We start from the raw sequence: 14,463 nt of genomic DNA, 5'->3' as shown, positions 1-14,463 counted from the left end.
GCAGCTGTGGGAGATGGCCCCGGTGGCCGTGGGATGAGCTGAGCTGGGGGCACAGCACGGGCCCAAGTTCCTCGGGGGAGAGGGGGAAAGGGAGGTGCCAGGCACTGAGCCCAGCCCTGACAACCCCTTCCTCAGCAGCCACTGCCACCCTCCTTGGCAAGGACCCAGAGCCCCGCTGTGGGCTCGATGAAGAAGCTCTCACACCAAGTGTCTATCTGTTTTTTAATAAAAACATCCCTCCCACCCTTGCCTGTACTGCGTGTGGGGAGACACCAGGGGGCAAGCACCCTGTGCCAGAAAGGGGAGCTGGGGTGCAGTGCAGCCTCACCCTGGGGAGGGGGTGAGTGGTGAGCTGGTGCTGAGAGCAGACGTGGTGCAAGGATGGCACCTGAGAGGAGGAAAATGGACAGACTTCGTGTCACTCCTTCTTCCCAAAGAACTTCTTGAAGACTGATTTGTTCTTGGGGCGAGGGGTCTTCTCCCCCAGCACATCCTGTGGGCTCCCTGGCTGGGCCACGAAGGAGTGGCAGCGTGCCCTGGGCATGGCTGCTGCTTGCTCACTGATGTACAGCGTGACCGAGTAGCTGCTCCCGGCCTCCGGTGGCTCCTGGGGCACAGCCACAGGCATGATCTTCTGGTAGGTGGCTGTGGGAGGGAGCAGTGAGCGGGGATGGGGATACCAGCTCTGTGCCAGAGCAGCACCATGCAGGTGGCTGCAAGGGACGAGGGCACTGGTGCCATCTCCTGGCAGTGACAGCGAAGCCAGCGCCTAGCCCAGAGCAGCCATGCTTCAGCCTGGCCCAAAGTGTAGGAGATGCCTCCTGGTGGGACTGGTGACCCACCCCACCACCACTACCACTCCAACCAATGCCAGTGGGTGGGATGGGGACTACTGGGCAGGGCTGCCCCACACACGCGTGCACTGCCATACCTGAGGTGAAGGAGTAGGACCTCCGCTTGTTGGCCACCAGCCCGTAGTCAGTGTCTGGGCAGCTGTTGTCCCACAGCCCAGGGGACATCCTGGGTGACCACCGTTGTTCCCTGGACCCAGCTGCATGGCTGGTGGCACCACAGACATCCTCTGAAGCAGAAAAGAGACATGCTGGGAGCAGGGGGAGCAAGACATCTGGGAGATGCACACTGAAGTGGAAACATGCTCTATAAGAGTGGGTTGCCTTGACCCAAATGCAAGATACCAGCACAGTGCTGTGACACAAGCCAAGGCACCTCAGAACAACCTGTATCATCCCCATAGAATATAGAGAAGTCCACTGGTATCCTCAGGCAAATAACTGATCCTTCTCATCCCCATTCCTGGGCAAGGGACCCTGGGACTCCTCGCCCACACCCCACTGCCTTCCAGCCTGACCCACAGCCTACAGCTTCCTCCAGAGCTGTCTCCTTCACACCCCTCAGAGCTTGGAGAGGAGGCAGCGGGCTGTATGTGGGCAACAAATAGGGGAGACTCTATGGGCCCTGGATGTAGGAGGACATCAAGACAAGGAAGTCACCTGCTGCCACTGTCCCATCAGTTGGGCCATCCTGGGTGCCCAGAGGCTGTTGCAGCCGGGTATTAGAGCAGGGCAGCATCAAAATCTCCGGGCTCTTGGCAGTCATGGCCTGGTGGTGTCCCTGCAGGTGGGGACTCCCAGGGCTGGGCACCTTGCAGAACCTGGAAAAGAGCAGAGATGTACCAAGTAGGTTTGATGGAGCTCAGAGCTTCTATGGAAGGACCAAGGGGAATAAGCATCTAATACCCATGGACACAAAGTGCCTAATGGCATGCTACTGCCGTGGTGTGGGTTGCCAGATGCAATGAGAGGAGGGCAACACCCACCATCAAGCACAGCCCAGTGCTGCCCCAGGAGTTAGCTGGCCCCTGGCTACTCACCCCCCAGCAGCCCTGGGGCTCTCAATGCATTGTGTGGCTGCCTGGAAGTAATCCACTTCAGGGAAACCTGGGGAACAGCAAACAGCATGTTGGGGCACAGGGACACAAATCAGCAGCAGAGCTGCACTCTGGCTGTCCCCATCCCACCAGCTCCAAGGACTGTAGGCAGGGTAGGCCTGCTTCTCCTGCCCACCCAGGGGCCGCTCACCTGAGTTCTGCTGCAGCTTGGAGACCCATTCGTTCATGAGGGGCTGGGAGGGGGCCCTCAGGAGGTACTCGGAGCCATCCCGCAGCCTGGGAGAGGAGAATAAGTCAACAGCAAGACCAGCATGCCTTGCAGATGGATGCCATCTCTGTACTCACTGCAGCCTGAAGCAGTTGGTCTTCTTCATGTACTCAGTGTCTGGTGTGCAGATGGCCCCGGCGAGGTTCAGGGGAAGGGCCACCACGGAGCTCTGCAGCGCAGGGAAGGGCAAAAGCAGCGATGAGCTCTCAGTTCCCTAAGGGGGGAAGACCCCCCCCTTCACACAGCCCACAGCACTGTACCTTGAGGCTGTCCCTGCGGTCCTGGTAGAAGCACAACGTCTGCCTCATCAGCACAGCGTGGAAGAGGCCCCAGGTACGGCAGCTCGCCTGTGTGATGTGGGTGGGGATGGCTGTGACATGCAGCAGCTGCTCTCCCCACAGCCTCAAGCCCCAGCACCCTGCTCCTAAAGCAGCCATACCTTTCTGCCCCCTGCCTGCAGCACGTGTTTCCTTTCCAGCGTCCCCTCCATCATCTGGAACTCCACTTTCCCGGTGGCAGCCTGCAAGCAGAGCAGAGCAGCATTTGGTGAAACGGCGCTGGCTCAGCCCAGGGCAGACCCCCCAGCCCAGAGCTGACCTTGCTGCCCTCTCTCTCCTCTTCCTGCTGCCTATGCTGATCCCACACGCCGGGGCTGTCCAAGGGGGCTGTGGATGGCGGCTCCTCCAAACAGGGGGTGACCCCATGGCTCTTCTCCCCAGGTGGGCTGTGCAGGAGCTGGGCAGCGCCGGGCAGGGTGAACTTGGCCACCAGCACATTGTTGGCTGCTGAGAGGATGAGGGGCCCGCCACCTGTGTTGGAGCTGTGGGGGCTGCCTGCTGTGTGGCCAGGTGCCCGCCGCTCACCCGCCCCATCCCAGATGGCCTGCAGCTCCTCCTCCTCCTCCTCAAACTGCCTGTGGGCAGGGTGGCACACCTCGGTGGTACCCAGCACCGGGCTGGGGGGCTGCGGGGGGCCCAGCGCCCACTCAAAGACAGAGAGCTGGGTGGGAGCAGTGGAGGAAGCACAGGCAGCACTGGGGACTGCTCCTGCCCTGCCCGAGGAGCTGGTGGGGGACGGCCCCAGCTCAAGACGAGCAGCTTCATGATGCCTGGCCCTTCTTTCAGGGCTGCTATCCTCGTATGAGTGGACAGCCAATGCGTCCCGCTCCCGGCTGCTGACACGGGGCGGCCGGCTCAGGCAAGAGTCCAGGATTCCCTCACCAGCACTGCTGGGTTGCCGTGGGCTGCCGCGTTCCTCCAGGCCCCAGGCCTTGTGCCGGCCATAGCTGGGGTTGAAGCTCACCTCTTCAAACCACGTTCCTCGCTCGCCCTTAGGGGCCTTCCCCAGATCTTGACTTTGCCTCCCCGTGCCCTCCTTCTGCCACCCGGCCTCGCAGCTGGGCTGCCAGAGCCGCACTCCCGTGCCCTGCCTCTCCTCCTCCCGTGGTGCCGCATCCCGGAGGCACCCCAGGTCCTTGGGCAGTTCCAGGCTCAGCACGGAGCCCAGAGCGAGCTGGGGGCACACGGGCTTTGACCCTGGGGAGAAGCAACGGGGCTGGGGGTGCCCAGGGGCCGCCCCGCACTCAGCATCAATGTCCCGCACCAAGGGGTTCTTCACGTACAGCAGCAGCTCTCCAAGTGGGGGGCTGGGAGCTGCTCCCGCCGCCTTCCTGCGGCCGCACTTGAGAGGCCATGTGTTGGTGGGGCCGCGGCGCTCCTCGGGCGGGGGCTGCAGGGAGCTGGAGCCCATGATGCCCTGCAGCGTCAGCAGCCGTGCCTGCTCAGCCCTTGCCCGCTCCCTCCGCTGCAGGCTGTTGAAGAGGGATCCGGCCCCGGCTTTGGGCAGGGTGTGTGAAGCTGGTGATGTGCCAGCACCGGGTGCTGGCGGGCGGCAGGATGCGGCAGGCGGTCGCTTTGCTGGCTGCGGTGTGCTGGAACTCTTCCTGGCTTTCTCCCCATAGCTCTCCTCCAGTGGTGCCTGCGGACACAAAGCAGCAGACCGGTGATGGCGGTGCTCCCAAAACAATTGTACAGCCCTGGGCATGTGGAACTGGGAGCACACAGCTTTCCCCAGCACCCAGTCCTCTAGGCAGCAGTTTGGCCTAGAGGAGCTGGAGTGCATCTCCCAGCACCCTGGGAACTGCCACCCCCAGCCCTTGGGGCAGCTTGCAGCCCCTCACCCTCAGTGCCAGGCACATTGCTGTGGCAAAGCAGGGCAGCACAAATCCAGAGCGGGTGGGTTCACACCATGCAGCCACTGCCCCACATGCAGCCTCCCCACACTGTTACCTCTTCCAGCAGCTGGTGAGGCAGCTTTCTCTTTCGCTTTAAACTACCCCAAGTGTTTCCTAAAAGCCCCTGGCAACGCTTCCAAAGCGTTTTAGAGCCTGAGGGTTTACTGGCAGGGAGCTGAGCAGCAGGAGAGAGATAGAGAGAGGTGAGGGAATGTGAGGTGAGGATCTTTAGCAAGGGGAGTGCAGACAAACAGGTGGCCCAACCTCATCCTTAGCCCTTGGGAATCGCTCAGCATCCAGCAGAGACTTAGGCCTTGGGACAGCCCAGCCAGGTGCCACCATGGGAGATGCCCTACAAGCCCCCAGCACAGCTCCCCACAGTCCTCCACTTATGGTGCAGCCCCACGTACCGTCCTTGGCGCCTCCTCAATCTGCACCTTCTTCTTCTCACCCTTCTTGCTGATGCTCAGGATCAAGTTGACTGTTCCCCCCAGCCCGCTGGGGCCCCGTGGCGGCAGCAGCAGCATAGAGGTCTCAGAGGAATCCCAGGCCAGAGCCTCCTCAGGGGGTCCCAAGTTGCTAGGCTCCCCCCAGCTCTGCTCCCCTCCCAGTGGTGTGTCTGAGAGAGGTGATGCTGGCAGGGAGCCCACTGCTCCCACCTGCATCTGCGGCTCTGGACCTGGCTCAGGTGTGGGGAGTGAGCAGAGTGTGATCCTGTCTGGGCTGAGGATGCTCTCCTGAGCATATGGGGCATGCTGCTCCTGGAGATTAAAAAGAAGAAGACAGTAGAGGAAGGGCTGCTCTATTTCAAAGCAATCCTTCCCTTGTCCTGCCTGAAGCACCAGGGCATGACACATCCATCATCTACTTCTGTGCTACCTTCATCCAGAGCTCTCAGTGCACTGGGTGCTCACCTGGCCAGCAGGGGATGCTCGCAAGGGGCTCTCTGGGTCTTTCCTGTCCTCCTGCTTGTTCCCAGGGTCCCGCTGGTGCCTCTGTGCTCGCCAGCGCACCAGCACCCAGCCCAGCATGCTCTGCAGCTCCTCCAGACGCTCCTGGATCTGTGAGGATGGAAAGGAGGTGCTCGGTGGCTCGCAGGGACCTGTACCAATCACCAGGCTCCTTGCCTACAGTCTGCTCTCTCCTCCAGGTCTGCTCCAGCAGGATTTCCGTAGGATGCTGAGAGGCTGCCCACCACTTACCACTGCACTCAAGTTGTGCTCCTCAGCCACCAGCTGCTGCCCTGCTGCTGCCAGCTTCTCAAACTCCTTCAGCTTCCCCTCGATCTTCCTTTCCAGCTCCTCACACTTGGGCTCCAGGAGACCGTGGCTGCTTGGGCTCTCTGAGAAGATCTGAGCCCGTGTGTCCTCTGTCCAGGAGCTGAGGGTACAGGAACGACAGGCTAAGGTACAGACCAGCTCAGCCCTAGGGAAGCCATTCCTGACCTGTCCTCATCTTCTAGAGGATGTGGTTTCTCAGTCATACAAAGTGTCCCAAAAGCTGCCAGTGGCTGTTCCTCAGCTGAGCTGAATGACACATGAAATCTTACAGATGATGTCGTGGCCCCCAACTCTGGTTGCAACACTGCTTACGTACATGCCTGCATCCCTAGCTCTAGCAACATCACGTTGTCAGCACCACTGCCACAAAGGTAACCCCCAGCAGCTCACTGTCACTTACATCATGGCCAAGTAATCCTTGAAGAAGTGCCGCAGCCGATCAGCCTGCTGCACGTGGACACGGGTCTCCTGCAGCAGCTCCTGCAGCTCTGCCCACACCCGTAGCGTGCGCTGTGCCTCCCGGCCGATGGGGCACAGGTGTGTGGGGCAGAGCTCTTGCAAATGGAAAGCTTTCCGCTCCAGTTCCTCCAGCCTCCCCTGCAGGCCCTCTGACACCACACGCTGAAGACCAGAGAGAAAAAGAGATTCATGATGCTTAGCACGACATAGTAATGAACTTCCAACTCTTAACCTCAGCACAGGATCCACATTATGTGCTTGTTAGGATGCACCCAACCCATCCCACTTCCCACTGCACAAAAGGGCTGGGGGCAGAGCTACTCTCTGCAGCTGGGATGGGCTCTCCTGCATCCTGGGACTCAGGGCTGGAGAGGAGCACATCGGCAGGGATGTGGGGGCTTTCCTAGGTCATGGAGAGAGTGATGCTGCATCGGGATGATGAGCAAAGCAAAGGGCTGTGGCTTCTCTGCATGCCCGCCTGAGTCACCTCCCCACTGACAGAAAGATGAGCGAGGCACTGGCAGCTGGGCGCTGGCACACGGGAGCTGACGTAAGTGCTCTCCCTTCCCTGGCCCGAGCTGGGCTCCACTGGAAAATTCCAGCCTGGACACCGTAGTGTGCCAAGGCTGACGACACCTGGGCCCCCGGGAGCCAGTGCCTCCCTGGGATGGCCTCATCCAGCCCTGACACCTCCCTGTAAGGCACCCAGCTGGCCAAGGTGCTCCCGGGCTTACTTCCATTTCCTGCTGCCGGCTCTGCAGGCTCTGCAGCCCCTGGAGGTCCTTCTCGCTTTTCACTGTGGTGAAACCGCTCTCTGCTTGGGCAGTGTCATGAGCCAGGGCCTTGGCTTCACAGCAAAGGGCCTCCAGACGCGGGGACACCTCTGCCACCTGGGTGGGCAGGAGGAGGGAGATGAGCCCCAGTGCAGATGTAGCAGCATGGGAGGGATGGGGACACCCTCCTGTTGCAACACTGATCCCATTTGTGCCCCACAGGGATGAGTCAAGGTGCATTCCCCATCCCAACTTGGTGGCACATCCAGCTGTGGGTGGACAACCCAGGTGGCATCCCTCAGCCCTCAAGCCCAGTCCCCTACCAGGCGCTCCAGGCTTTCCGTCTCCACTGCCACCTCCACAACCCGCTCACGCTCCTTCATCGCACTGTTCAGCATCTCCACGGCCTCCTGCAGCTCTCCCAAAGGACTGCTCACCTCCTTAGTATCTTCAGACTGGGCAAAGAATGGGGGAAAAGCCCCCTGCGAGTCATGACGCCTGCTCCCTGGCTGAAGCCAAGAAACACTGGGTGAGTGAAGTGGGGAGTGACCCTCTAAGCAGCCAGGCTGGAGAGGGGCCCCCTAGGGTCTCCCTGCCTGCCACAGACCAACCCTTGGGCTAGTCCATCCCAACTGCTCACCACCACAGATCCCTGCTGGTTCCGTGATTCCTCCTCTTGCAGGTTCTGCAGGAACTCGGACAGCACCAAGGAGTCACGCAGGTCAGCAGCTCGGCGCCGCAGTGCTGACTGCACTCGTGCCAGCCTACAGGGACAGGTGTCTGACATGAGGAACAGGACCCCCTGCAGCTCCTCAGGTGGAGCATCCATCTGCCTCCTTACCCACCCTGAGACCAGGGAGGACGCAGCCTGCCCTTGCTACTCACTTCTCCTCCACCATCTCCACCTTCCTCTGCATCTTCCTTGCCCCTTCACGCTCCATTGATGTCTCGCTCGCTGCCTCCTGCCGCAGTGCCTGGAGCTTGAGGCCGCACAGCATGAGCTGCTTTTCCAGCTGGTCTGTCCCCTCCAGGTCCCGCCGCAGCTCCGTGGGGCTTCGCATGGGGGCTGGCTCTGAGAGTGACCTGGCCACTGCTTGCAGCCATCTTTCAGCACGGTCCAGCTCCCCAACCAGCCTCAGTGCCTGCAGGGGCAGCGAGGAGGTAAGAACAGCTTCACCACTGGCTCTGAACCACTCAGGGGTGCAGGAAGCCCTTCCATGGGACCCAACGTGCAGGTGATGCTGCTCACCTTATCGATTTCCCGCAGCACCGCACCATTCTCCTGGTGCTTCCTCTGCAAGTCCTCCCACAGCTCACCCAGCTCCCGCAGCATGGCCTCCACCTGTGGGCTGCCCGCTTTCTCCTGCCCCTCCTGGAGGGGAAAGTGCGGTCAGGACGGCCCTGTCCAACGATCCCCTGTTGCCCCGTGCCAGACAGGGCTTCAGCGCCAGAGCTGGAGCTGTGGTCCAGCATGGCCCTACCTGGCAGGCATCCTGCACCTGGGCCTCCAGTGGCCGTGTGCCCTGATCAGCCTCTGCCTCTGTAGGTACTCTCCTCTTCCTGCAGAGGGGGGGACAGTCAGGCATGGGGAACCCCGTCCTTGGGGCTTCACTGGGAATGAAGGAGCTGGGGCTGCCACGAATTCCCCCCAATCCAAGCACCTTTCTGCCCCCCTGGGGAGGAAGTTTAAATGCAAGGGACAAGCTGGGTCCCAGCAGGTGTCCCTCTGCTTCCAAGCCCATACCTCTTGCTGTCCCCGCCCACTGCTGCAGATCCGGGGCTACTCCTCTCGCCTTGCATGTGCTCCACCATCTTCCTCGACATGTCCTTCTGCACCTGCAGCACAAAATGACCCGTGCCTCCTTTGCCCAGCCCAAAGTGTGTTTAGCTTTGTATGACTGAGGGACTCATTGATATGACTCTCTGTATCTCAGCCTTGGCTGAATGACAGTGTTTGGCCAACAACTAAACTCCCACAGGCTCGTCTGTCTCCCTGCTGCAGCCCTGGAGATGCTGGGGCAGCAGGGCTGAACTGCCATGCTCACCGTGACACCACGACCTCTCTTCTGTCTGTCTCCTGTGTTCTTCCCCTCCAACTCCTGGACACTAACATGTCCACAGGGCTCAGTGATCGCAGCTACAGCTTCACTCCCTGGGAAACCACTCACTGGAACCAGTGCTGGAGCCTTCTCGTTCCTGGAAAGGGGCAGAGAGAAGCATGGTATAGAGGGTACAGGATGGACTGGAGCTCAGGGAGCAAGGTGGGAGCTGCCCTACCTCAGTGCCTGCTGGAGCTGGGCCCAGCTCTCCTTCACATCTCGGTGTTTGGCAGTGACACGAGCTGCCAAACTGGGCTGCAGGCTGAGCAGCTGGGACACAGTCACGTCCAGCATCTGGAGGAAAGGGAGCAGGCAGGGAGCAGTGTCATGACTGCTGAGGGATGTGGTGGCTGTTTGTCCCCCTGCTGTTCCCCAGGGTATCTCCCCCATGCAATATCCCATGGGTGCCAGAGCTGAGCTGGTAAGACACATGAATCCGTCTGCCAGGATGCTACCTTGGCTCGGAGGATGAGCCCTGTACTTACCATCACTTGGCTGGCTATATCCCTGACATCCTGATCCCGGCCTATCTCAGCTTCCCCTTGCTTCCCCATGCTGCAGACACTCTTCCACTGTAAGAAGAAGCTATGATCAGTGGTGGGAGAGGGACAGGACCTGCTGACATGTCAAACACATCATCCAGCAAAGCTGTGCTTGCTGTACTGGGCTCTCATCCCACACTGAGCTCTGTCCCCCAGCTCCCTGAACTCTGTGCCCAGAAAATGCTCAGCATGGCAGCTTCCACGCAAGGCATGAGAATGGGGTGCTCCCCACCCAACTTCACTCTGCATGGGGCTGTGTGGTCCTGGGGTTCAAGCGCCAGTACCTTGGCATGGATGGCATCCAGTAGGGCATCCGCTTGCTGCAGGAAGGCAGCAACCTCCAGGGCCAGCTGCAGAGCCTCGTGTTGCTCCTTTAGAGTCCCTTGCAGCCGGAGCCACCTGCACAGATGGGAAGGCAGAAGTGAAGGGTGAACTGTGCCACGGTGCTGGCTGCACCAGCAGGAAATCCAACTCTGCCCCACATAGCCCACACTGCCTCTGCTCACATCTTATTGAGGTGCTTGCGCCGGGCAGAGATGCTCCTGCTCTCACTTTTGCCATGTTTCTCTAGCTTCTGGGCCAGGCTGTTAAGCTCCTCATGCAGGTTCTGGAACTGCTGCTCCTCCTGCTCATACAGAGACAGAAAGAAGAGACAGAGGTGTGAGGCCTCACTTGCAAGCTGGAAGGCAGAGATGGAGTGGGCTGTGAGGCTGAACTCCCCCAAAATCAACCTCCAGCAGCCTCTTACCTGCTTCAAGTCGAGGATGCGGCGGGTGAGCTGGATCTTGTCCGGGCTCTCCTGCAAGAGTGCTTCCAGGGATGGCTTCTCCTCCTGGGACAGGGGAGGCAGTGAGCAGGCAGGGACACAGCTGGCATCCCACCCCAGAGCACGCTTCCCACAGCCCGCACCTTGCTCTGCATCCAGGTCTCCAGCCGCTCTGCCTTCCTGCCAAAGTCCTGCAGACTGCGCAGCCCACCCAGGGCCCGGCTCTGGCTGGTGGCTGTCTGTCTCAGGAGCTGCCACTGTTCCCGCAGGGCCAGCAGCTGCCTCCGCACCGCCTCGGCACAGGGGCTCGGCCCACACATCAGCTGCTCACCCATCTGCAGGGCCATACTCAGCACCAGGGGCTCCCGGGGCTGTGCCCTATCACGAAAGCCTTGGGCAGGGGGGGAGCTCACCTGGTTGAGCTTTATCAATGTGTTCTCAAAGTCCTTCATCTCCCTCTGCAGGGTCTGAGCTGCCTGTTCCCAGTCCTGGAGGTCGCAGCCATCCTTCAGGTCCCGCAGCTTGCCTCGCACCCAGCCTTCTGCCTGCAGCATGGGAAGAGCTGTGTGTGCGAATGCCTCTAACAGAGCACATAGACTCAACCCACCCTGGCACAATGGGGCAGGATGGCGAGCAGACGCCTTCCCTGCCTGCTCCATCCCAGCGGGAGCAGCTCCTCGCCCCCACTCCCTCTTTGCTGCCCGTTCCCATGCTGCTGGGGAGGGAACAGATGAGGAGGAAGGCGGGAAGGCGCCCGCACACGTGGGGAGGAAGCAGGGCCCGCTGCGGGCTGACCCCCTCTCCCGGGGCTGACAGCCAGGCGGAGGCGGCCAAGCATGATCTCACGCCGCAACAATGGCTCTGCTCGAGGCCGCTGCGCAGCTCTTCCCGCCCCACCGCCCGCACGGAGGGCAGCCGGCCCCAACCCACACCCCGCCGGGCTCACCTGCAGCACCTCCCGGTTGAACTGGGCGAGCGGGGGGCTCGGCTCAGGAAGACCCGGGGGTCCCACAGCAATCTGCCCGCTGCTTCTTGCTGCCGCCAGCTCCTTGCTCCTGGGGCTCTCCCTGTGGGGTGCTGCTGTGGGGGCTCCCACCAGCTGGAGAGAGTGGGGGGGGGATCAGCGTGCTGCCCCAGGGCCCTCCACACCACCTCCAGGACAGGCACGTGGTTTGGAAGCCTGGCTCAGCTTCGTGGGCCTGCCTCGACCCTCAGTCCACCGCCCTGCCAACATGTTTGGAGCGCTCTTGGCCCGTTCCCAGACCTCAGTCCCGGGCACCACGCTCATGGCTCCTCTAGCATGTGCCCACAGCATGGTGACACACAGCATGGTGCTCCTGAGTCACCCCATGGAGGATGGAAGGGCACAAAGCGACCCAAGGAGACCCCTGCTCCTGTTGAAGGGAGAAACATAGCCTCTCCCTGGGGCCCGGTGCTGACGAAACACACTGTCAAGGCTCCAGCTCTGCCGGGGGCCATGGCGAAGGTCAGCCAGCACGAGGGGCTGGCCCCACTCCAAGCACGGCCCTGGGACCAGCTGCACAGAGCTGGGGGGAGTGCGGCCACCCGGAGCTCATTCCCAGCATGGCGGCTGGGCTCCACCGCCCCCAGGGACAGTGCTACACCCAACCCTGTCACAGCTGAGCCTGGGCACAGCGGGGAGCACCAAGCCAGCCCAGGCTGGAGCTGATTTCACTTCATGCCAGGTTCGGCCATGCCAGACTCCAGCTCGCCCCAGGCATGGAGGAGATGCAGGGATCTGCACTCCACAGCCGGCTTCCCAGGTGGCACGAGGCAGCGGCCCTCCAAGGACCCAGTGGTCCTGCTGGCTGGCACCTCCTGGGAGCGGGGCTGTGAGGCTGGGCAGTGGCTGCAGGCTCCTAAGCACTGTGGCATGTGCTGCCCTGCTGATGACATGGGAGCTGCATTTCAAAGCCTTTCTGCCTAACCACAAGAACTACAGAAGTACTTTCTTTTTTTTCCTCTCTCTTTTTTTTTTTTTTTTTTCAAATAGCAGCACAAATTCTCAGGCCCTTCTGCAACTCTGACATCTTCAGCCTCTGCACACAGCAGCAGTCCATAGCCCACTGCCTCCCTCTGGGACCCACAAACCCAGAGCCAGCCCCACTGTGCCCACTAGCCCCATGCATGCCCCAAGGCTCCCTTCGCCTCATTTCTGAGCAGACTCCTTGGCAGCAAACCCACAGCCCCTTCTGTCAGCCCCAAACCATGCCTGTGGCTGGGATGCTCAGGATACGTACCATACCAAAAGGGGAACCTCTGTCCACGGGAGAGCAGAAACCACCGGACCGCGGACTGCCAGCCTCATGCTTCTCATCCTCAGCATCCACATCCTTCCTGAGAAAGACCTAGAGGAGGGCCAGGCAGGTCCCCATCAGCATCTCAGTGGTCTCAGCATCTTGTGCCAGCCACTCCCTGCCTAGGCAGGGATGTACTGACTGCAGGCATCCTTCTCCCGCACAGCATAGCAGGGCAGGAAAAGCACAAGCCCACCGGGAGCTGCCACGCCTGGTGGTCCGGGAGATGAGAACTGAAATGCGGCTAACTCACAGGGAAGGGCCTCCGCGGGACAGAGAGGTCACGGGTGTGAGCGGGAGAGGCAGGGGAAGGGAGCCCGGGAACCGCGGGTAGGTATGAAGAGAAGCACGGAGAGGAGCCCCAGTGAGCTGCTGTGTTCCTGCCCCGGCGCCGCTGCCCGTCCCACAGGGAGCCGCTCCATCCTTCCACCCGCACGCCGCATCCCTGCACAGCCGACCCCCGCTCTCAGCCGCACACCCCCGCGCCGTGCGGACAGGAAGGGCCGCTCCCGACCGCGCACCACGCCGAGCACATGGCGCTGCCTTATATGAGCGCGGGGAGCCCTCGGCCGCTGCCCGGAGCTGTACGCGTGCCGGAGGGAGCGGCGCGGCTCCGCCTGGCCTTTATTGGCAATGCAGAGAGCGGCTGGCAGAGCGCTGCGCGGTCCTCTCGGCGCTGTCCCGCCGCGAAGCAGCCGCCGCGGGCCGCCTTCACAGGGCAGCGGGATCCCCGTCCCCGCACGCGGGGGTCTCGGCGCCGCCGGGTCGGGGTGAGGAGGGCGGCCGCCAGGCTCCGTCCCGCTCCCGGCGAGGGCAGCGGCCTCCGTGAGTCACTTCCCTTCTCCCGGCCTCGGTTTCCCCTCTGGTCAAAGCGGGGGGGCGAGTTCCCGGCTCTCCGCACGCGGCCGCATCCCAAGGGCCGAGCCCCGCTCCTTCCGCAGCCCCGGCAAAAGCCCGGACCACAGCGGCCCCGGAACCCCGAGCCCTCCAGAAGCGCAGGAGGGCGCAGCAGCCGTCCCGGCAGCCCCGGGGCGCGCCGCAACGCCGGGACCCGGCGCCTCGCCCGCTTACCTTGACGTGCGCCGTCCCCGCGCCGCTGTTGTTGTTGTTGTGGTTCTTCTCGCCGCCGGCCCGGGCGGGGTCCCGTTGTGCCCCCGCGTCCCCCCCGTGCCAGTTGGACAGCGTGATCCTCTTGATGGAGCGCCCCAAGACACCGCGGCTCACCCTCTCCTCCTCGCCTGGGCCGGTGTCGGTGCCGCGGGGCTGCTCGCGGGGGCCGGCCCGCGCCTGGGCCAGATACAGGGAGATGCGCTGCTCCAGGCCGGCACGGAGCCCGCGGCGGCCGTCCAGCGCGGAGGCGAGGGCGATGCCGGGGCAGGAGTCGGCGGAGAACTCGGCGGCGCACTTGGGCAGCGAGAGCTTGGTGCTGATGGTGAAGGGCTGCACCTTCCTCGCCGTGCTGCCCGACATCCTCCCGCTGCCCGCCGCCGGGGAGAGGCTCCGGGACGGGCGGGCGGCCGGGGGGGAGCGCGGGCCCGAAGCGGCGGCGCGGCTCCCCCGTTCGCCGTCCCCGGCCGGCTCCTTCCCCGGCACGGGCGCGGCGGTGCCGGGGCGGGCGGCGCGGCGACGGGGCCGCCCCTTCCCGCGGGGGCTCTCAGCGGGGCGGCCCCGCGGCGGGGGGCGGCGGCGCGGGGGGCGGTGGCGCGGCGGCCATGGCCGGGGCGGCCTCTGCCGCCGGCCGCTCCGCCGGCCCCTCCGCCCCCGCCGGGGCGCGTCCCCTCCTCCGGGCCGGGCCCTCCTCCCGCGGCGGGCAGGG

At 62.8% G+C, this 14,463-nt stretch overlaps 1 protein-coding gene across 4 annotated transcripts; it reads right to left on the bottom strand.

The window, feature by feature from the left end:
• Positions 1 to 205: 205 nt before the first annotated feature.
• Positions 206 to 14,230, bottom strand: LOC125689410 (uncharacterized). Of its 4 annotated transcripts, none has more exons than XM_048936474.1 (31): positions 13,719 to 14,230; positions 12,591 to 12,698; positions 11,276 to 11,428; positions 10,743 to 10,874; positions 10,473 to 10,664; positions 10,312 to 10,395; positions 10,070 to 10,188; positions 9,848 to 9,962; positions 9,507 to 9,593; positions 9,200 to 9,315; positions 8,968 to 9,118; positions 8,667 to 8,758; positions 8,404 to 8,533; positions 8,172 to 8,294; positions 7,808 to 8,064; positions 7,563 to 7,686; positions 7,246 to 7,431; positions 6,884 to 7,039; positions 6,091 to 6,311; positions 5,613 to 5,790; positions 5,325 to 5,471; positions 4,821 to 5,171; positions 2,775 to 4,154; positions 2,617 to 2,697; positions 2,438 to 2,524; positions 2,255 to 2,346; positions 2,100 to 2,185; positions 1,892 to 1,958; positions 1,512 to 1,672; positions 932 to 1,140; positions 206 to 645 (listed from the first exon to the last, which is right to left on the bottom strand). In XM_048936474.1, the coding sequence occupies exons 1-31, from the start codon at positions 14,115 to 14,117 to the stop codon at positions 325 to 327; spliced, it is 6,105 nt and encodes a 2,034-aa protein (XP_048792431.1). In that variant the 5' UTR covers positions 14,118 to 14,230; the 3' UTR covers positions 206 to 324. The 4 variants fall into 4 exon arrangements, with proteins under 4 accessions (XP_048792431.1, XP_048792434.1, XP_048792433.1 ...); XM_048936477.1 differs by having other exon boundaries at positions 932 to 1,081; XM_048936476.1 differs by having other exon boundaries at positions 7,246 to 7,377.
• Between the last annotated feature and the right edge of the window lie 233 nt (positions 14,231 to 14,463).

Source organism: Lagopus muta, chromosome 2 (assembly GCF_023343835.1).
Source record: "Lagopus muta isolate bLagMut1 chromosome 2, bLagMut1 primary, whole genome shotgun sequence".
In the NCBI taxonomy this organism is placed as follows: Eukaryota; Metazoa; Chordata; class Aves; order Galliformes; family Phasianidae; genus Lagopus; species Lagopus muta.
The sequence above is the reverse complement of the archived record's forward strand: the minus strand, read 5'-3'. Positions and strand labels throughout refer to the sequence as shown.

Excerpts from the sequence above, each read along its gene's own strand:
- LOC125689410 (XM_048936474.1), bottom strand. The coding sequence starts at position 14,117 with ATGTCGGGCAGCACGGCGAGGAAGGTGCAGCCCTTCACCATCAGCACC. Across the intron at positions 10,665-10,742 it reads CATTGATAAAGCTCAACCAG|ATGGGTGAGCAGCTGATGTG; the intron begins GTGAGCTCCCCC and ends ATGGCCCTGCAG. Across the intron at positions 8,534-8,666 it reads GTGGGCGGGGACAGCAAGAG|TGAAGCCCCAAGGACGGGGT; the intron begins GTATGGGCTTGG and ends CTTCATTCCCAG.